This window comes from Erpetoichthys calabaricus, chromosome 8, assembly GCF_900747795.2.
Source record: "Erpetoichthys calabaricus chromosome 8, fErpCal1.3, whole genome shotgun sequence".
In the NCBI taxonomy this organism is placed as follows: domain Eukaryota; kingdom Metazoa; phylum Chordata; class Cladistia; order Polypteriformes; family Polypteridae; genus Erpetoichthys; species Erpetoichthys calabaricus.
This window is the reverse complement of record NC_041401.2, coordinates 125,882,126-125,904,180: the sequence shown is the minus strand read 5'-3', so window position 1 is coordinate 125,904,180 and position 22,055 is coordinate 125,882,126. Positions and strand designations below refer to the sequence as shown.

At 37.2% G+C, this 22,055-nt stretch overlaps 1 protein-coding gene across 6 annotated transcripts in view; it reads left to right on the top strand.

Moving 5' to 3' along the window:
• prdm16 (PR domain containing 16) overlaps positions 1 to 22,055 on the top strand; it is a 445,445-nt gene that overhangs the window by 421,521 nt on the left and 1,869 nt on the right. For 5 of the 6 annotated variants that reach the window (XM_028807457.2, XM_051931284.1, XM_051931283.1 and 2 more), the window contains 4 exons: positions 6,632 to 6,801; positions 6,899 to 7,070; positions 13,724 to 13,951; positions 14,954 to 15,128. In XM_028807457.2, the coding sequence (XP_028663290.2) occupies positions 6,632 to 6,801; positions 6,899 to 7,070; positions 13,724 to 13,951; positions 14,954 to 15,128 (745 nt within the window). The remainder of the gene's footprint in view (positions 1 to 6,631; positions 6,802 to 6,898; positions 7,071 to 13,723; positions 13,952 to 14,953; positions 15,129 to 22,055) is intronic. The other variant, XM_051931286.1, reaches the window with a different exon arrangement.

Below are 22,055 nucleotides of genomic sequence, written 5' to 3'. Positions count from 1 at the left end.
TGCATAAATATTACAGTAACTAATTATATTGTAGTTTCTTTATCTCTAAGTATTACTTTTTAAGACTATAAATTTGGTTAAATGCAACAGAAAGAAGGGTGGGTCTTCAGTTTAGAAGACAATAATAATATTAAAGGCCTCACAATGAGAATTATGAGTGAAAGTGGTATGGAAGTTAATTATCAGAGTTTTTGATTCAAGTGCTTTAAATGTATGTAACAGGATCATGAACAACATGATGAAAGGAACAGGAAACATGGACAAGTAGGCTAGCTGATTAGTTATCTGGTCATGCCCTGTGTACTTTTATAAGACAGTGTTCCTTGGGTGTCTTTCCAGCCCAATGTTTTGAAAATGTTTTAAACGTTCACTGTGTGTGTTTTAAATGACACAGAGGCAAGATGGACAAGGAGCGCCTCCCAACATACCACTATGCAGTCTCCTTAAACTGCCTCTCTTTTTCTGTTGTCAGTTACAATGGAGGAAATTAAACCCAGTCTGTGAAATTCTTTCTTACGTCTGTGGTCATTATGCTACTATAGGACCACCAACTGTCAGTAGTATCTCATACGTTGAGGGACCCAAAGGAACCATTAAGAGGACTAGGTACCATCTTTCCCACATGGACTTCTTTTGCCACCAGTTAACACTGGAAACTTTCTGAAGGTTACTTTCAGTGGACCCGCTTATTAACAGTGCAGTTCTTTCAGTATATGTTTTATTATGATAATATGTTGATAGGTCATTGCAAATTTGTTTCTCATGAACCAAATTAGTGTTAACAATACATTTAGCACACATTCTACAGTAGGTAAGAACCATAAAGACAATTCTTCTTCATCTTCTTTCGGCTGCTCCCATTAGAGGTTGCTTCTTCCATATCTTTCTGTCCTCTGCATCTTGTTCTGTTACACCCATCACCTGCATGTCCTCTCTCACCACATCCATAAACCTTCTCTTAGGCCTTCCTCTTTTCCTTTTCCCTGGCAGCTCTATCCTTAGCATCCTTTTCCCAAAATACTCAGCCTCTCTCCTCTGCACATGTCCAAACCAACGCAATCTCACCTCTCTGACTTTGTCTCCCAACCGTCTAACTTGAGCAGACCCTCTAATGTACTCATTTTTAATCCTGCCCATCCTTGTCACACCCAGTGCAAATCTTAGCATCCTTAACTCTGCTATGTCCAGCTCTGTCTCCTGCTTTCTGGTCAGTGCCACCATCTCCAATACATGATGGAACAGAACATGCATTTGTTGTTTATGTGGTGGTTTGCTTAAATATGTACTGCCTAAGAGTACTAATTTGTAATTTCATAACAAACAAACAAATAGAACAAACTTGTTTTGATTTAACTGTGGGTCTAGCAGATTGAATTACTAAGAACACTTGACACAAGGTTTTGTGATAATATGGAGAAATTTAGCATCTCAGTAGCTAACATAAACGCATTTGATAGATGGTGATTATGCATGAATGATTTTCTATACTATAGAGAAAATGTGTCCAATAACTTTGTGTAAACCTGTGTAAATGTATCCAGTAACATATCCAATAACTTTGAATATATCCAGTAACTTTCAAAACTGTGATACATCCCGTTATAGTTTCATTGTTTTAACTGGTACATTGTTGGTAACAACTAAACATTGATCTTTGTTAAGTTGGTCAGAATTTTGTCAAGTTTTGTTTTGGTCAAAATGCATAATATGAACATTATTTTGGTACCAGATAAAGAAAATAGAAAAACAAATTGACATTTCACAAATTTTAGACATCACTTTATTATGATTATAATGGTTGAAATTTCCCATAATAAATAATATACTTTTACATATTGAGTAGGGATGCTCCTATCATGTTTTTTAATGCCAATACCGATCACCATTTTCATGTTACTTGATCGGCCAATTCCAATACTGATTAAGATTTTTAATTTTTTTTTTTTTACTTTATACCTTTAAAAAACTTTTTACACTAATCTCCTGCATAACCAGACAATATTTTAATTTATTTTATAATAAAACTCTAGGCCACAACTGTTCATTTTTCATTAACAAAACGAAAATTATGTAGGCTTATTGTTCAGTGATCATAAAATACAAAAATAAATAAAATATTCTTAAAACACATTCTTTCTCTAATAAAATATGCATGAAAATACTTATCCATAATACATATGGCATAAAATAAAATAATTTACAAGCTGGCATATTATTTAATTTTTTTTTCTGTAATGTACCTATCTGAAACAAGGCTTAATTTATAAAATTCATTTTCACCATTTCTCTTGGAGAAAAAATATTTTTTATATATATATATATATACACACACATAATCAATTAATTGATATTAGCATACAGTGTTAGAGTTATCTCATGATAGTAAAAATTGTTCAGAGTATGTGATTACTAGGCACATCTGAAACTATTTTTTCAATTTGTACACGTATTGAATGTTGTAAACGAAAATGAGTGTGTTTGTTTTGCAGAGAGGAGAATATCTTTTTGGTTTGAAATGTTATGACAACATTACACCTAAAATTGCCTTCATATTCCCTTTATTCTCAAACCCCGTTAATCCAATGCCTATCCAGCCAGCATTGGGCACAAGCATGCCAGTCCATGGCAGGGTTCTTTTTTTTTAAATACTATAGCTGCTATAAATGTATAGCTAAAATATGAATTTTCAAATAGGCATAAATCCATCCATTCATTTATCAGATGCAAAGAATTAACAAGTCCAAGAGGCACTGCCCATCCATTGCATGCAACATTTGCAGTGTGCTAACATGGTGGCACCACACATCTCAACATTTTTGGGATGCAAAAGAAAATACAATTGACATTTTCCACTTATAATTATTTAAAACTTTTTTTTTTATTTTTATTTTGTGGACCCTGGCTCCTTTTGTGTTTTTTTTTTTGTTTGTTTCTTTGTTTTGAACCGCTGACTAGCTGAATAAGGAGAGTTTAAAACCCAGAAGAATCAGTGAAAAAAAGTGGACTATGTTTGGTTCTCACAATATAGTTTTTTTTTTACTTACCCAGAATTCTTATTTGAACTTCTTTTGAAAGGTAATTAATTATGCTTTTTATGTAATATTATAAACAAATCTTCACAATAAAGTTTATTTAACCTTCACTGCTTCTAATAAGAACCAATTATCTCCTCTATTCAATGATGTAATTTCTTAATTAATTTAATACATCATCTTTCTGAAAAAAGTGAAATTATGTCTTTATTTATGTATCTATTTAGGAACTTTTTTCTATTAAAGGCCAATCACCATGTTGCACTATGCCTCACTTTTCTGTATGTACTGTATCTAATATCTGAAGAAGATTTTCAAAAATAATTACTTATTACTTTATTATGTAAACCCTTTGCTAGTCAATTTCACACACATTTTGAACGTGTTGTCAGAAAAATATCAATACTGAGAACACTTAGCAATCCTTTACAGTTAAATAACTTATTTCATGAACTTAAGAATTCGGTTAGAAAGAATATGGTGCCCATTCCTGAGCTTTTATCTAGAGTTCCCGAGTTATCTGGTCATCTATTAGCTTAAGAACTAAAATCTGCAGCCCTCTGGGATCTGAGTATGATACCTAAGATATAAAGTATACTCGTTTTTTCCTTCAGTCAATTCCATTCAGAACCAATATATTTCCAAGTCTACTCACATATTAAGTGAAAGTCTACAGTTTTGTTTTGTTTTTGTTTTTTTGCAATGTAAGTCATTACTCATCATATAAAATAAGTTCTGTGTGACTACAACGTGACTACAAACATCTCCAAACAATATAATGAGCCTTTTCCGAATCTGTTTGCTTGAAAGCTTGGGCCTGATCATACATTACAGTACCAACACGTCACCACTAGGTGGTGCAAATGCATTTTGTATGCTAAACTAACATGCAGATAAACGTTTTCTATGAAGTTTAAGTTTATTGTCAAGTATACTCTGTTAAAAGAGATGCATTCCACAGAGTAGTGACAGTTACAATAATAGCAACATTTAATAAATTCAGCATACAAGTGTAACACTACATAAAATACATCAGACACTTTCTCTCTCTGTCTCTGTGTGTATATATATATATGTATACATTATAAAGTACAGTATAGAAACAATTATATATATATATATATATATATATATATATAGTGTAACACATATAATAAGAGAGATTGAGAGAGAGAAGCGGTTGAGTATCTTTATGAGCTTAGAGTTAAAAACTAGGATGCCAGTGCTAATAGCCCCGTACCATTTGTCAAAATGGAAGAGGAAGGAAAGTGACTGTACTGGGTGGCTGAGGTCTTTCATAATATTTCCTGCACTCTTAAGCAAGCATGAAATGCATGTTCTGGAACCACTTGTTCGAAGTACAGTGATGAGTAAATGGAGCCTATCTGGGCAGCAGCAGCTATAAGGAAGCAAAGTCCTTTTCAGAAATTCACACTAAATCTCTTTTGTGCTGACAGTCAGCCTAACAACTTGTTGGGTCTTTGAAGTTCCTGGAGAAACCACATGTGAATACAGTTAGGGTATTAGTGTAATTTGTCACCTCTACTTATTACTTCAACCCCATGTATATTATACCATGCAACCCAGTAAATTTTTTGTGGTGTGCCTCAGATTTATTGAACAGATAAATGTGTGCTGTATATATTTGGACATATTAAATGCACATTTTAACAGCTTGTCAGACCAGTCTCAAAGTTCCAAGCAAAGAACAGTAAACAGTAAGGACAGCAAGGCAGGGGCTTTCTTGGATTAATATAATTTAGGACTTTTCTCCTTAAGTGTTCACAATGTTCCACCACCCACACCAAGCAAACATGATAAGCAGCAAAGCTATGTTCCTGCAGCCCCAACTCCACTGGACTGGCTCATGCAGAATGACTCCCATCTCCCCACACCTTTATTCATGGCTGATTTTATTGATTTTTATTAAAATCAAATAGCATTCTATACAAATAACTCAAGTTTTACAAAAAATGGTTAGAAAAAAATCAATCCCCACCCCTGAGAAAGAGAGCAAGGCCAGCAGAGTGAAACTTAAAGCTAGTAAAAATAAGTAAATAGATAAATTAATAAAGATAAATTGAGTAAAAGAGGGGAACCTGCTTCCTCAATTTAAATGCTTATTCTAAAATGTTATTGATTAGATCCTTCCAGGTTTTGAAAAGGTTTTGTACAGATCTTCTACAGTAAGTGCAAATTTGATTTTTTCCAGTTTCAAATAGTATATAACATCAGTTACCCACTGACTTAGAATAGGAGAGTTAGGATTCTTCCAGTTGAGGAAGAGAGTTCTGTGGTGCCCAGAGCAAAACACCTTTATGGCCTACCTTCAAAAAGTCCAGAATTACAAGCTAGGAGACCATAACCAGGGGATATCCCCTGTAGCACCAAAATGATTTCTCAAGCAGCATTTCCATTTAAGAACTGTCCCAAGGTCTATGGGTTGTGGACTGGACTCCTCAGCCATCTACAGTAAATTCCCACATGCAGTATAACTACTGGGAAAGGAAATGTCTGAAATAGAGACATGCACATATAAGCTTTCTAGATAAAAATGTTAATTTTACTGGAAAAAGTGTGTTTAGAAAATAATAATAATTATTATTTAAATTTATATAGCACTTTTCTCACTACTCAAAGTGCTCTCATGGCATGGACAACCTGGGAAGCAAACCCACAAGCTCCTTATTGCAAAGCAGCAACACTACTGCTGCGCCGCCTAGATGACCCTTTGCTTTGTTTTGTAGCTTTTATTTCACTCTTTCTGTCTGATTGTTTTTAGTGGTTAGCACTGTTGCCTCACATTTCCAACACCAGAATCATCTGTCTGGACTTTGCACATTCTCCCCCTGTACAAAAGGGGATTTTCTCTTGGGGTACTTCAGATTTCCTTACACATTCCAATAAATAACAGGGTAGGTTACTACACGTTTCTAAACTGGCAAAGTATGGGTGAGCTTGCCTTGGTTGCATGTAGCCCATCTCCCCCAAATACATTAAATTGGGTTTAGCATGTTTGGCATTACTCAAGTATATGCAATAGGGTGTTATGAAATATTGATTTTTGTTTTCTGTATATAATGATGGATACTGTATATATGCTGAACCTGATCACCCTTATTTTCTACCTTTTCTTAATACATGGGCAGAGCAAGATCATAAGGCAGCTCTTGAACTGAACAAGTAATTAATTAGACAATGCTATTTGCTAGCCATTTGGAAAAGACATTTACCATCAAATATTGGTATAGAATATGTATTTAAAAAGCATCAAGTTTGCTGAATTCTGTTAAATGTGTAAAAAGAGCTTGCAAAAGTTCAATCTGTATCTCTGCTGTATTAAATTCTGAAATTAAATTAACAAGATAAAGTGCTAACAGAAAAAGATGAAAATTTGGTGTAAAAAAAAGAAAAAAACTTTTAATACATGCAATAGTAGTTGCCTTTTTCATCTAGGACTGATAAAATAAACTCAGAGGTTTTGCAAGCCGGTGCCAACTGCAACAGAGGCATGTTGTACAGAAGAAATACTTCTCTCCTCATTCTAGTTGTCTGACAAGGATCAAAATGCCTTATTTTCTTTTTGTTTCTTTTTTCAGATGTAAATACTGCGACAGATCATTTAGCATCTCTTCAAATTTACAGAGACATGTGCGTAACATCCACAACAAAGAGAAGCCTTTCAAATGTCATCTGTGCAATCGCTGCTTTGGCCAGCAGACTAACCTCGATCGACACTTAAAAAAGCACGAGCATGAGAACATTCCAGGTAGGACCACGCCTTATTGAAATCCATGCATTGTCTGTATTTTGCATGTCTACTATTTTCAAAAATATCTTTTGTTTTGGTTTTTTTTTCTTTGTAGTGAGTCAACATTCTGGGATTCTTTCTAATCTGGGAACGAGCATTTCTTCGCCTAACTCAGAACCAGAAAATCACGCACTTTTAGATGAAAAAGAAGACTCTTATTTTTCAGAAATTCGTAACTTTATTGCCAACAGCGAACTTAACCAGACAACAAGTTCTACAGTGGAGAGGTATGTTTACAGTCTGATGTGTTTAGTATGAGTACAGTTGATTGTTTGCAAAAGGCCTAGTGTAGTGAAAAAAACTCATTATTTACTTTATGTTAGACATTATCCCAAGAGCACTTACACATTTTTACATTTAAATATTAACTGTTGCCTCATATAACCAGTGTTACTGGGTTTAAATCTTGCACCCATTATTTTTTGCAGTAAAGTTTGCATGGCATCCCCATGTTTGCTTGGGTGTTTTACAAGTGCTCCATCTAAATCCTCCCCTTCCCCAAACACCCAGAATACACGTGCATGTTACATGAATTGGTAATTCTAAATTGACCCTGTGTGTGAATAAGTGCATGAGCGAGCTTTGTGATGAACTAGCACCCTAATCAAGTGTTGGTTCCTACTTTGCACCTGATGTGTAGGTATAAGCTGTAGACCCCAACGATCTTGAATTTGATTAGGTGGGTTTGAGAGGTGTTGCACTGTTATTTTATGCACTCAGGTAGTAGCATTCTTCAAATTTTATTAGGTTTTGCATTACTATTTTTACAAGAATAAATCAAAAAGTAAAGGCAATTTGAAAATTATGCAGTAACCACAATGGATAGAAACTTGACACAATACAACATATTCATGATGGATTGTGGGTAGTTTGAAAACACACAGCACAGTGCTCTGTCGTTGCTCTTGTTGAAGCCAATGTTAAATGAAAGTGTGAAATTGCATCATCGTTGAACAATGCACCGTAGTGAGTTCTTTTTGGGCAGAGGGACTGAAACCTGCTGAAATTCACCAAAGGATGTTGGCGCAGTATGGAAGTGAAAACAGCATGACTCAGTGAAATGTTTATAAATGTGTTGGTAGGTTTACAGAGGGAAGAAGTGTAATCGATGAAGCTTGATCCAGTAGAACATCAATATTGTACACACAAGCCCACATCGAGATGGCAAATACCAATATCAGAAAAGACCAACAGATTACATTGTCTACTGTTGCTGCACAATTTGGATATCATCTATGGATCTGCACATGCCATAGTGAATGATGATTTTGGGTTCCATAAATTTTGCACAAGATGGGTACCTAAAACAGTTTGCTGATCTCCACATGCCAACATCCTTTGGTGAATTTCAGCAGGTTTCACTCCCTCTGCCCAAATAAACCTCACTACAGCGCATTGTTCAACAACGGTGCAATCCCACAGCATAGTGCCAATGTTCATCTTCTCTTCACCTAGTCTAACAGCAGGGCACTGCACTGTGCGTGTTCAAACTACACATAAGCTATTGTGAATTTGTTGTATTGTGTCAGCTTCTATCTGCGTAGTTACTGCATAATTTTCAAATTGCCTTTACATTTTTATTTACCCTCCTATTATTTTTTTCCTGCTACTTGCTGGGGAAGATGTTGTATAAAGTAAAGATTGACTGATGGTGTAATATTGTATGCTAATTGTGAGCACTATATTTGTAACCATGTGACTTTAAGTTTGGCTTCAATGCCACAGCCTTTTATGCCAGAAAGCAATATAAATCCCACTACAAAAGCCATAGTCTTTTTTAAATCAACCCATTTTTGTCTCTGTCTCACTCAGTGGAAAGTACTAATAAAAATGTCTCCTTACTCTGTAAAATATATCAGTTTGACATTAGGGTGTGGCCATCACAATTTTAAGATATCAGTTGCTCTTTACACCTTTCATTTGAGTGACATGACATATGTTAATGCACTGTACAATAAGAATTATGACCATTTGAGACATTAAAGGCATGAAATCCCAATATAGTCAATGCCAATGTAAATCTTGAAATGGGATTCTAATTCAGTAACAAGTGTTAGAAAAGGAGGGGTGCTTTAATGACCGAGAAGAATCAAATGTAGGTGATGAAGCCTGGTGGAAGAGCAAAGCAATTTTGGAATTCAGTCTGGTTTTATGGGAAGACAACCTCTTCAGTTTCTACATAAATCCCACAAGGCAGTCTGGTCAACTTATCCTGACTCATGACAGATATATTAGACTGCAGACAACTTGTATTAGCAGTGAGGATTTTCCATGAAACCGCAGCAGATTCAGAATTTGAAGCGTGTTTAATTTACTTTGTGTCTAACTACATACTTTTGCTAGATTCTCAATTAGATTAGAAATATCATTTTATATTTAACTCATAGCACAAAAAATCATTAACACTAAACCTATTTTAACAGAGATGCCATATAAAAGTGGAAAATGTTTTAGTGAAAGATTACTAAATGAATGCAGTTACAGCAGCGACAATTAAAATAAGATAATTTTAGGGGAAGATGGATATAAAGGGGGAAAAAAGGCCTTTTTTCCTTAATGTGTACAGAAAAGCAGAAAAGATGTCTGACAGGAAGGGTCACGAGGCAGCAAATTTACTAAACCACAGGGCTATAGAAGTCATGAAATATTAACCAGGCAAACAGTCAATAAACCAATACACCAAGCAAGAATTCAAATTCAGCAAAAGACAAAATAAGGATTTGCTATGAATCTTTTCTTTGAAAATGCAAAGAGCAGATACCAAGTAATATGAGAGTTGATCTCCTATAAAAAGTCAGATAGAACAGATTCACAAAATTACACTGCTGATGACATAAGTGACAAAATCAGACACAAATCCCCCAATCTGGACATAAAAAAGCACAACAAAATTACTTAAACTTTCACATGAAGTACCTTACATTTAGACCCTTACTGCATAACAGACAACGAAACTAAGTTTGTACAATTCAGAAGACAAGCTTCTCACCACAAACCTCCACATCTCATTTCCCATTTGTCGTAGACTGGAGTAATATATTTTAACCTCTAATGAAGTAGAACAGTTGGATAGTGATGTCTTTCTTGTCTAGAAGGAAAATTAAGAAATGGGAAGGTTGGCTTGGCATGCAAGCAAGAACAAGGCTTCATTGTTTGTAATGCAGATAGTCAAGAGTCATAAAACAATAAACAAAAATTATGCTTTAAATGTTTATTCAGTTTTTCCTGTTTTGCTACATAATAATTGAACAAGTCTAGCTACCCCAAACCTCACCCTTTGCAGCCCATATGACGAGTACTTGCCAGTCTTTATGTCAGGCTGATTGTGTCAGAATACTGTATATAACTTCTTACGGCAATTTAACATGAATGGCCAAGAATACTGACTGATGAGGATATGTGGGATGTGGATGTGTGTGTGTATACAATATACACACAGAAGAAAATAAAGGCAGATACTAGGGTTGTCTTTTCAATATTACTGAAATTACATAACTCAATAAAAAATCTTTAGATGGGTTCTTTTTAGAAATTATTCTCTGCAGCACTTAATTTTTAAGGTCACTGCTAACAACTGCTACTTTACTTTACTTGAGTTTTATGGATAGCTACTCGCATACTTATATAAAACTTTGTGGTTGTTTCAAACTGACAGAAAAAAGAAATGGCACTGGCATTTCCTGTTAAAGATAGGCAGATGTGTCTGGAATATACAGAAATAGACTATGCTGACACTGAATGAGGATGGCAGGATTGCTTCAGGGAAGTGGGGCTCGGGTATTATCTGAAAGATAAATTGATCTAACCCTAACTAACACAAACACCCATCTGGCATGTTTAGACTAGATGACAAATGCCAGAATCTTTTAAACCTGCATTTTAGAGAGGAAAAATCATTTTAACTGTGTGACATTTAATCTGGCTCTGAACTGTGACTAAGAAACTAAGAAACTGTTTGTGATATTTAGTTTCTCCTCATTGAAGTCAGATGTGCTGAAAATGTCTCTGTAGGTCTACGTTTTAATATAGTTTGACTTATAAGGAATACATGTTAGAGAGAATGAGACTGCTGACTGGAGGGATTGGTCTTAGGGATGGAACGACTTCTCCAAGACTATAGTTGTCATAAGCATTATTTTCTGAAAACAAATTTGTGTTTCAAATGTCTCTTTTCTATGTTTTACTATATAATGACTATAAGGATCTTTTCAATGCCATCACTTCATTTAAAACATCATAAAATATCATGATTCTTCCATAACACAAGAATTTTTATGTAACATAACACAAGAATTGTTATGTAATTTTTATGTAACTTCAGAAACTTTAAAAGAATACACATGCAGACCTTAATTTTTAATCTTTACCCAATGGTTGCCAGGGTTATGGAGGGATTTCATTCAATTCAGGGAGGATCGGATGCAGGTAAGGATCATACACTGCACAGTTTATCTGTTCATCGTAAGATGTGCAGAACCTAATGCACATCCACATGTCAGAGGAGCAAGTCTGAATGACCTTTTCAGAATTCCAGTACTTGGTAAAAAAAAAAAAATACTCAGTGTCCCTTGATGCAAGTCAACTGAGCCATTATCATATGTATGGCCAGGTTTGAATCTGACATCCACAGCCTGTAAACAATGTTCCATTATTTATTATAGAGTATTTGATTCAAACTAGACACAACACAAAAACTAATATATTTTGGTAATAAACCCTGAGCAATTCCCTCCCATGAATGGTCCCTTGTTCGTCACTTCTGAATCAGTGGCACAGTTCTTATCAATTCAACTGAAAGGTGCTTTATTGACAGATGTTTTTGTAATGAAAAATGCATTAGAACAAGCTTTAGTTTATATAGTGTCTCTCCATAGTGAACACTTTGTAGGTGTTATGTTTTATTTATATCCCTGTAAGCTTGGAACATTATCAGATGAGGTGGCTTGCTTGGAGTAATATTGTGAGTGAGTGATATGAGTTATACCTGGCACCTTGTGGATTACAGTCCAGCTCAGATTTGCCTTCCAAATTAAAAAAAAAAATATGACATGGTCATTAAAAATGCAGCCTATTTGCAGAGCTTCGAATGTAGTTAAGTTCCCAATTAGGGTGCCTTCTCTGAAACATTTTCATGACTTCCCTATACTGACACTAGTATCTAAAACAAAAAAATCCAGAGGTGTGCAGCTAAGATCATTTAGATTAAGTGATAAGTTATGGATAGCTGAGGGGTGATACTGACCTTTTTTCAAGGATTGTTCAGGTGACTGGGTCAGGACATCTCCAAAAAAGCAGATGTAGTGTTCCTGGTATACAGTGGTTAATACCTACCCAACATGGTTCAAGGAAGGGCAATAGGTGAGCCAGCAGCAGGGTCATGGGCATCGAAGGCTCACTGATGCATGTTTGGAGTGAAGGCTAGTCTGTCTGGTCCAGTCCCACAGAAGACCAACTGCAGCAAAAGCTGCTGAAAACTGAATATTAGCCATGAGAGAAAGGTGTTAGAATGCATAGTGCATCGCAGATTGCTGCATACAGTATGGGGCCATGTAACTGCAGACCAGTCACAGTGCCCATGCTGAACCCTGTCCACTGCTAAAAGCACCTATAATGGGCATGTAAGCATCAGTACTGGACCATGCAGCAATGGAAGAAAATGTCCTGGTGTGATGAGTCAAATTTTCTTTTAGATCATAACCTGGGGAAGAATTGCCAGTAAGATGCAGTATGGGAAGAAGGAAAGCTGGTAGAAGCAGTGTGATACTCTGGAGTGTTTTACTGGGAAACCTTGGGTCCTGCCATTTCTGTGGATGTTAGTTTGACATGTACCACCTACCTAAAAATTGTTTTAGGCCACATACACCCCTTCATGGCAATAGGATTCCTTGATGGCAGTGGCCTTTTTCAACAGGATAATGCATCCTGCCACATTGCAAAAAATTGTTCACGAATGGTTTGAGGAACATGACAGAGAGTTCAAGGTTATTGACTTGGGCTCCATATTCCCTAGATCTCAATCCGATTGAGCATCTGTAGAAAAATAAGTCTGATCAATGGAGGCCATACCTCGCAACTTACAGGATCTGCTGTTAATGTCTTGGTGCCAGATACCGCAGGACACCTGTTTTGGTGGCACAAAGCGGCACTACAATATTAGGCAGATGATTTTAATTTTGTGGCTGGTCAATGTATTTTAACAAGGTAACAGAAAAAAAAAAAATCTCAATTTTGCTCCTTTATAGCTATGTATTTTTTGTTGGTCTCTCTTAATAGTGACGTTGTTCTTACTCAGCCGTTATGGCGTCTAAGAACCTGACAGAGAAGAACTTGAAACAAAAAAATGTCTGTTTGATTAGTGATTTATGAATTGTGGGTGAATTTATATTTGTGCTGTGCATTGCATTGCACTACACATTTTATTCTAAATATCTACAGCACTGTAAATTGCTGTGAGCCTCCCTATTAAGTAGTACATTATATAAAAATAAATTGAATGAAATCAAAAACATTTATGCTAGTAAAATATTTGTGGTGGACATTTGCATGCATGTGGATCATTTCTTGCTTTTCATGTATCTATGAAACCAGTGAAATTTGTTGTCTGGTGATGCATACAGTAGTACCTCAGTTTATTAAATATGACAAATTCCATTATGAAGTATATAAGGAAATACATTTTAAGTTATTTGTTTACCATTGATAAACTTACTGTTTGACTTATGAGATTACTGAACCCAACACTAGATTCGTTTGTCAGATCTTTAAATAAAAAAAAAGTGATAACATCATAATTCTTATATCATTGTACTCTCTTTTTAGCATAATTTATCCTCATTCCATTACTGACTGGCATACTGAATATATAAATGTGTCTCAATAGGCCAGACATTCAGGAAGATAGTGAAACCCAGCGCCATGCACTGAATGACCCCAAATTAAGTGATGGGGTGCCAGATGAAGAAGAGGAGGAAGAAGAGGATGAGGAAGATGAAGATGGCAGCCTGACAGAGAAATCCCAGGATGAAGATGTTTCTCCAGAAACTGTACCCACAGCAAGCTATGATGAGGAACCCACCTCATTGACCATGAGCTACGAACACACAAGAAGGTGAGGAGATTTTTGCTCCCTGTGGGCTGATAACTGTTGCGCTTTGTGCTCTGGGTAATGACTGACCAGTGTAATAAAGTTGGAACCTGCTGTTACACTGGGCTAGCGGTTGGTGAGTGCTCTTCCCAGAATTGCTTCATATGTGTTAATGTTTACTGAGAGCAGTGCTTTTTATGTTGCTGTTGCAATGAGGTTTGTAGTCTTACTTTCATGTGACCCACTCAGACACAGTGTTTTTGAAGTTTAATAACATGAAGATGACATCTGATTACCCTCAGCTGCATTTGTACTTAGCGAGCCACAATTTCAAACAGTGAATGTTCTGTTAAACTGACCAGCACTTTGACTGGCCATCCTTGTCTTGCCATTAGGAAACTCTACATATATTTCAAATAGAATTAATAGAAGGGCAGTTTACATATCCTTTGTGTTTTTTCATGCATGCAGGCCCAAATACCACGAATCTTCTCTGCAGGTGTGTAGCTCATTCTGATCCTTATCAAACTTCTTGCCATACAGTGCTCTGCCATGTGGTAGCACTCATTCTCTCAATCCAACACTCACATGAAGGCCTGGAATCATTTTATCATGTTACTGACTCCTTACCCACTAGCAAAAATTTAAAGTAAGCCATTGCACTGAAGGGGAAAGACTTAACAGTTAAATAACGAATGGAAGGATGCTATATATTTCAAACACTGTGGCAATGTGGAATATTGTCACTTCTCTTATTTGTTCTTTTGGAGAACTTTGGGTGTTCTGTACTACCCATCTAACTAAACTTTCCACATTTGGTCCTTGAAGTCGAAGTGCTGGTCGCCATTTATCACAGTCATTCCCTCCATTTGTGTGTTATTCTGTCTTGTCCCATGCTGTGGTTTTTGCCAGTGCCACCTGCTTGCATGTGCATGTCCAGCTAGTGTCGGTGTGAAACCATTAAAATTGACACAAGGTGAACACCGCCCCCAACCTCCCTACCCCCTTCCTAATTCGTTGGTACAGGTGTATTGATGAAGATGAAGCAGGCCTCTTAGAACTGGACCATATCCCAACCTTCGGGAAAGGGCTGGACCTCCGTAAAAGCACAGAGGACTCCTTCGACGTTAAAGATATGTTTAACTCTGCATTAGAATCGGAGGCATTAAAAGAGACCCTGTACAGGCAGGCCAAATCTCAGGTATGTGCATAAAGATTTTTTAAAGACTTCTGAGGAGAAGGCCACACAGGTTTCTCTGAGATTTAAATACAATTGACAGATTTTAAATGCAATTGATAAGATACTGTAGAAGGTACTGTTTGTACTTGTAGGGCTATTCTACAGATATTTACTTTAGAATACACAAACAATTTTGTAACTTATAGAATAAAACCGTGACTGTATCAACTCTTTTATGCTAGTGACTTTAAGTCCACAGAGTATACAGTAAGATGGAGCAGTGGTTCTCAAACTCAGTCCTGTGGAGCCCATGTAGCTGCAGGTTTTTGCTCGAACTTACTTTTGTTTGTACTTGGACTCCTCGTCTAATTAAGCAAGCTGTTTCTGTGTTTTGTGGAGAGTGTAGAAATTACAAAACTAGGGTTTGGTAAGATTTTTTTTAAGATTTTCATTATCACAATTTTCATTCTCCTTTTCCAGGTGTTCTAATTACTTAATCCATTGTTTACAAAAAAGTATGTCATTGGGTCTGACGGTGAAATTCAGCATTCAGTTGTTCGGATGTCTGTTGTGCTTGATAGATAGATAGATAGATAGATAGATAGATAGATAGATAGATAGATAGATAGATAGATAGATAGATAGATAGATAGATAGATAGATAGATAGATAGATAGATAGATAGATAGATAGATAGATAGATAGATAGATAGATAGATACTTTATTAATCCCAATGGGAAATTCACATTCTTCAGCAGCAGCATACTGATACAATAAATAATATTAAATTAAAGAATGATAATAATACAGGTGAAAAAAAACAGACAATAACTATGTATAATGTTAAATATTAACGTTTACCCCCCCTGGTGGAATTAAAGAGTCGCATAGTTTGGGGGAGGAACGATCTCCTCAATCTGTCTGTGGAGCAGGACAGTGACAGCAGTCTGTCGCTGAAGCTGCTCTTCTGTCTGGAGATGACATTATTTAATGGATGCAGTGGATTCTCCATAATTGATAGGAGCCTGCTGAGCGCCCTTCGCTCTGCCACAGATGTTAAACTGTCCAGCTCCATGCCAACAATAGAGCCTGCCTTCCTCACCAGTTTGTCCAGGCGTGAGGCGTCTTTCCTCTTAATGCTGCCTCCCCAGCACACCACTGCGTAGAAGAGGGCGCTCGCCACAACTGTTTGATAGAACATCTGCAGCATCTTATTGCAGATGTTGAAGGAAGCCAGCCTTCTAAGGAAGTATAACCGGCTTTGTCCTTTCTTGCACAGCGCATAAGTATTGGCAGTCCAGTCTAATTTATCATCCAGCTGCACTCCCAGATATTTATAGGTCTGCACCATCTGCACACAGTCACCTTTGATGATCACTGGGTCTATGAGGGGTCTGGGCCTCCTAAAATCCACCACCAGCTCCTTGGTTTTGCTGGTGTTCAGGTGTAGGTGGTTTGAGTCGGACCATTTAACAAAGTCATTGATTAGGTCCCTATACTCCTCCTCCAGCCCATTCCTGATGCAGCCCACGATAGCAGTGTCATCAGCGAACTTTTGCACATGGCAGGACTCCGAGTTGTATTGGAAGTCCGATGTATATAGGCTGAACAGGACCGGAGAAAGTACAGTCCCTTGTGGCGCTCCTGTGTTGCTGACCACAATGTCAGACGTGCAGTTCCCAAGACGCACATACTGAGGTCTGTCTTTAAGATAGTCCACGATCCATGCCACTAGGTATGAATCTAATCCCATCTCTGTCAGCTTGTCCCTAAGGAGCAGAGGTTGGATTGTGTTGAAGGCGCTAGAGAAGGCTTGTTGTTATTTCGTCATTGTTAGGATGCACTTAAGGGAGCAAACTACACAGAAAAAGGCACATGAATAGAAAAACAACACATGAGAGCTAAGCATTTAAAGCTATAGCAAAAATACAAATATTTAAAAACGTATTAAATTGCTGCGCTTTTCTAAATGCAAAATAAGAGAAGAGAAGGACCTGCTAATTAAATTAAATAGAGTAAAAATGACTCATTGTGTAATGGATTAGAGCAAAATCTGCAGCCACAGGGGGCTCCCAGAACTAAGTTTGAGAAGCCACTGAGGTGAAATGATATGTGAGGATGCCTTGCAGTTGCATTCTGCCCACACTTGGTTCCTGACCTTCAGCCAATGTACCTGATAAAAACTCCATCAGAACCATTCTCATTCTGAAGCAGTAGTGACTCAATGGCTGGAACAGCAAAGCTCATGCTGAGCACCATCCCACCACACTATCACAATTTTAGTTGATTTGTGATTTCGTCATTATTTAAAGGAGCTAGACAACATTTGGTCCTGTCAGAAATTAAATAAAAGTTTTTTGGAGAAAACTAGCTGAGTTAATAATCCAGAAACATGACCCCACAGCTGCTCTGTTCCCTGATATTATTGTAGATGCAGGAGGTATGATCCTGCTGATGAGATGTTTATCTTAAGTCCCACAACAACATAGGAATTTTTGGTTTTAGCATAATTTTTAAACCCCTTTCTGCAAATGTAATGTCATGGAGTAATGTTGATTTGGGGGGGGGAATCTTGTGTGCCTTAGTGATCCTTAGAACTTTGTTGTTTGGTAAAATGTACTCTTGATTGGGTTACCCACGGAAAACTGGTCTAAGGAGAAGGGTTGGGCAAAGAACAATCAATTAATGATCTTCATGACAGTCTTGATTAAATCAAAGAGAAACTCTTTCTTTCTGAAAGAGTTTCTCTTTGATTTAATCAAGACTGTCATGAAGATCATTAATGGATTGTTAGAGATACCTGGACTCTACCCTGGAGCTAGGCCTGTGAATTGTATTTGCCAGTCAGAATATGGTGGGAGGTTGACCCAGTATACCATGTTCACTCAATACAGATAAGGTGAAGGATGCAGGTTAGGTGCAATGCCAGTCAGGTGAAAGTGAAGAGTACGAAGGATTCATGGATACTTGAACCTGGCAATATAATCTGGCTCCTTGAATGTGGGACATAACTTCTCTTTCAGAGAAGGAGTCTGAGCTTGTGTAGGAGGTTGAGAATACAGGCTAGATAAAGTCAGAGTCAGTTCTACACCACTGACAATAGAACAAGACTTCTCAATAAGGATGGTCTCTCACCTGTGGTGGAGTTCCCCCAGATACGTCCTGAACTGGTGTGGAAAAACTCACAAGCTCCTGACTTAATTGTGTATAGCTGGAGTTTGTTCTAGTGGATGAGACTTCAAGATACTGGGAATAAAGTTTAACTGTTGTTTGCGTTTACAGACCAAACTTTTAAGATTACTTAACCTTTTTAGAAACACTAGATTTTGTGTTTGAAAGCTATACTTTGCTACTACTGGGAGACTTCAACATTCACAAAGGGAATTATAGAAACACCTGGTGTTTACCTCACCTAAACCTGAGTGATGGATTTTTATGTGATGCCTGTACTAGTCGTGGATAGTCCATTACAAGCACCAGAGTACTTTAGGCCAAATTCATTAATCAACTTGTTGTATCATCTGATTTGATGGTTTATAGGTCTGATGCATGGACTACCCCTTGGACACATCTGGACAGTCCAAATGGGTAATGGGAGGTTTGCTCAGAACAACTAGCTGATGCCACTGTTCAGGATGAGTTAATTCTTCACAAACAAAAGAGCTTCTCTGTGATCGTATGAGAGGCTAAGGGACATAGAGAGTGAATGGACTGTCTTCAACATCTGAAGAGTAAAAGTGGCTGCAATGTTCTGTGGCCAGAAGGTTGTTGGTGCTTGACATAGTGGCAACCCTAGGCCTTGTTGGTGGACACCAGTGAAAAGCTGTCATGTTTAACAAAGTTCTTCCACCAGCTCGATACCCTACTTATAGAGGAAAAAGCACACCACTGAGGTTCATTGAAATTCAGGATGCTCTAAATTCTCTAAGAAGAAGGAAACCTCCATTAATGCTAGCTAATATCCTAGCCCCATACTCAAAGTCAGGCATCTATTACTGTCTTTCCAAAGAAGAATAAGGACCCTCTTGAATGAATATTTTACAGACCAATTTCATTATTGAATGATGATATGCCAGATGAAGTTTTACTGAAGTAAGAGTAGAGAAAAATATCTTTGCTGATAGCACATCCCTACTGCTATCCCCAAAAAGTTGGCCTAATACATCTTAAATGATTTTCAAAATCATGTCTTTGCATACAGCATTTATTGTTTGTATATAGTTTCACCTGCGGTGGGTTGGCACCCTGCCCAGGATTGTTTCCTGCCTTGTGCCCTGTGTTGGCTGGGATTGGCTCCGGCAGACCCCCGTGACCCTGTGTTCGGATTCAGCGGGTTGGAAAATGGATGGATGGATATAGTTTCACTTAAAACATTAGCATACATTTTCAAGGTCGTACTGATGAAAACTTCTTAACCATTTATTAAAGAAAAGCAAAATAAGTTTCATTATCTGGTCACAAAAATAAAATATTAAATGAGAAACTTTTTTTGTTTGCTTTGTGGAAAATACCAAATTTAATCACAAATTTCTGTGTAACGGTCATGCGAAGGATTAATAAGTGTACCAAATATGTAAACATTTGTTAACTACAAGTAGCATATTAGCTTATTACAACTGTAAATACAAATTCTTTTGTGTGCATTTCATGCACGCAAAACAGTGACACTTTACAGTTTAGTTTTATTATGTGTATTTTACTAGCGGCCACTATGTTATTCTACAAAGAGAAAGTGACACTTAAAAAGATACTGTATTATAAGGGGCTTTTCAAACCTGCACTGCAGAAAAGCATGCCTCAGTATTTAATAGTAATAAGCAAAGCAATACTAAAACAAACAATGAAATAGAAACAAATATTTTTCTATATAAATATACTGTAAAAATGTATACACTTTACAGCTATACTTTCATATTTAATGGAATAGGCATGTAAACAGCTTGTGATATGATAGATTGCTTATAAAACTGTTGACATCAGCAGTCCACTCACATCTTAGTGTTGGTGCACATGCATCTTCCCACCTGGTGCTGTCTCTTGGTATCCACCTCATTGACCATCTTTTGTGTTGCCTTTTAGAAGAGGGTGGCAGCTCCCTTCTCATTATGTTTACAGTTAAGTACAGAGGGGCCTTTTGTCATTTTTGGCAAGTAACATATTTGCCCTAGACTGTAATGTGAAATTACTGTCAGCAATGACTAGTCTTCCATTGCCTGTGAAAGTCTCAACCAGTCAAATTCACTAAAGCCCTTTCTCCAAATAGGGAATAGTGCTTAGTACATACAGTATTTATTATTTACATTAGCAGCTATCCTTAATTTTTAATGCTAGCTTTCTTTGACATGCACTGATTGGAGGAGCATAAACCTTTCATCAGTAATAACTGCTTTTCTTATAACACATACAGTCATTCGGCATGAACTATGCCAAGTGTCTAATATAACGGCAAAGGTGTCGGTATATAAAGAACACACCACATTAGTATGACTTGGGACAAGAAGAACACATTAAATACTTAATTGTGGAAGGAACAAGAGCACATTACTGGAAGACTGTTCACCCACAATGTTTCCACAGAGGATGCAGACCTGATAATGTATGTAAATGTATGTGCTGCATGAAGATGTTGACACACATCTGAGATCGTACCATGTAGAAGTTAGAAGGATCAATGGAATGTGGGTCTTGGCTGTGAATGGGGCAACATTTAGGAAAGAAAAATATGACTTGAATACATATCTGCTGTCACACCATTATCTGCGTAGGTGCTTCATTACGTGCCCCAACATTTCAATATGGCTGCGCTCAAATCAGACGATTTTTTTTTTTTCCAGATGTGTGCCAGCATCTTCCAGCAGGCTGAAAGGTCAGCAAGTACAGCAGTGGCAAAAAAATAGTAGAAGTCTGTTAGTTTGGTGAGGCTGTGGAGTATGACGTTTGGACAGCTTTAAATAGTTTCTGGCAAATTATTGGCTGGAGTGGGTTACGTGTCTGTTGCTTAGGTTGTTCTGGTGATTAAAATGGCCCGTAGTATCAAGGCCAAGGATGGGTACGATCTAACAAGAAATTCTGAAAGCACTAGATATTGTGAAGATTTTTTGCCTGATGTTGTGTGGAAAATAAGGAAAAGTACCTATATGATAGCTGTGGTGGGTGGGCTCCCTGCCCGGGATTTGTTCCTGCCTTGTGCCCTGTGTTGGCTGGGATTGGCTCCAGCAGACCCCCGTGACCCTGTGTTAGGATATAGTGGGTTGGATAATGACTGACCTATATGATAGGCAATGCTACCTATTGAAGGTAATAGCTAATCTCTTTAAATTATTCTATCTCTTGCTCAATGTCTACATTGAGCACCTTTCCTCTTTATCTGCATGTGTCAAAACCTCACTTCAGCAGCACTCCCTCTTCAAGTACATTCCCATAAAGCCTGCTTCTCAGACACCTTCATTATTTTCGAAACACCTTTCTCACCTTACTGTCTGATTTTGTACTTACTGCCTTTGAAGATGAATCTTTCAGTGTGCCTCCTGTGTCGTTTCTCTTCCTCATGTGTCTTAACACTGGCACTTTCGATCATGTCACCAACACCAAATTGACCAATCATATTGCTTTAAAGGGCAGGACACACAGACCTTAGTGTTTTATTATATAGCAGACAGCGCAAAGTTGACTCACTCATTCATCAACTATTTCCCATGTACCGGTAGTTAAAAAGCTTAAATTTGTTAGGATTATACATCTGGGTCAGTAGGTATCATCCTAGAAAGGACATTTCAATATAACTGTATTTAGAGATTTAAAAAACACCCTACAATAGAAAAACTAAATACCCTAAAATCTCAAGTTAATACATTCAGTGCAGCATGAGCAGCCCCAAACCCTAACGACACCACAGACCTTTTATTGCTCAATCTCAACATGGCGTCTTGAAATTTCTAATTCCCACA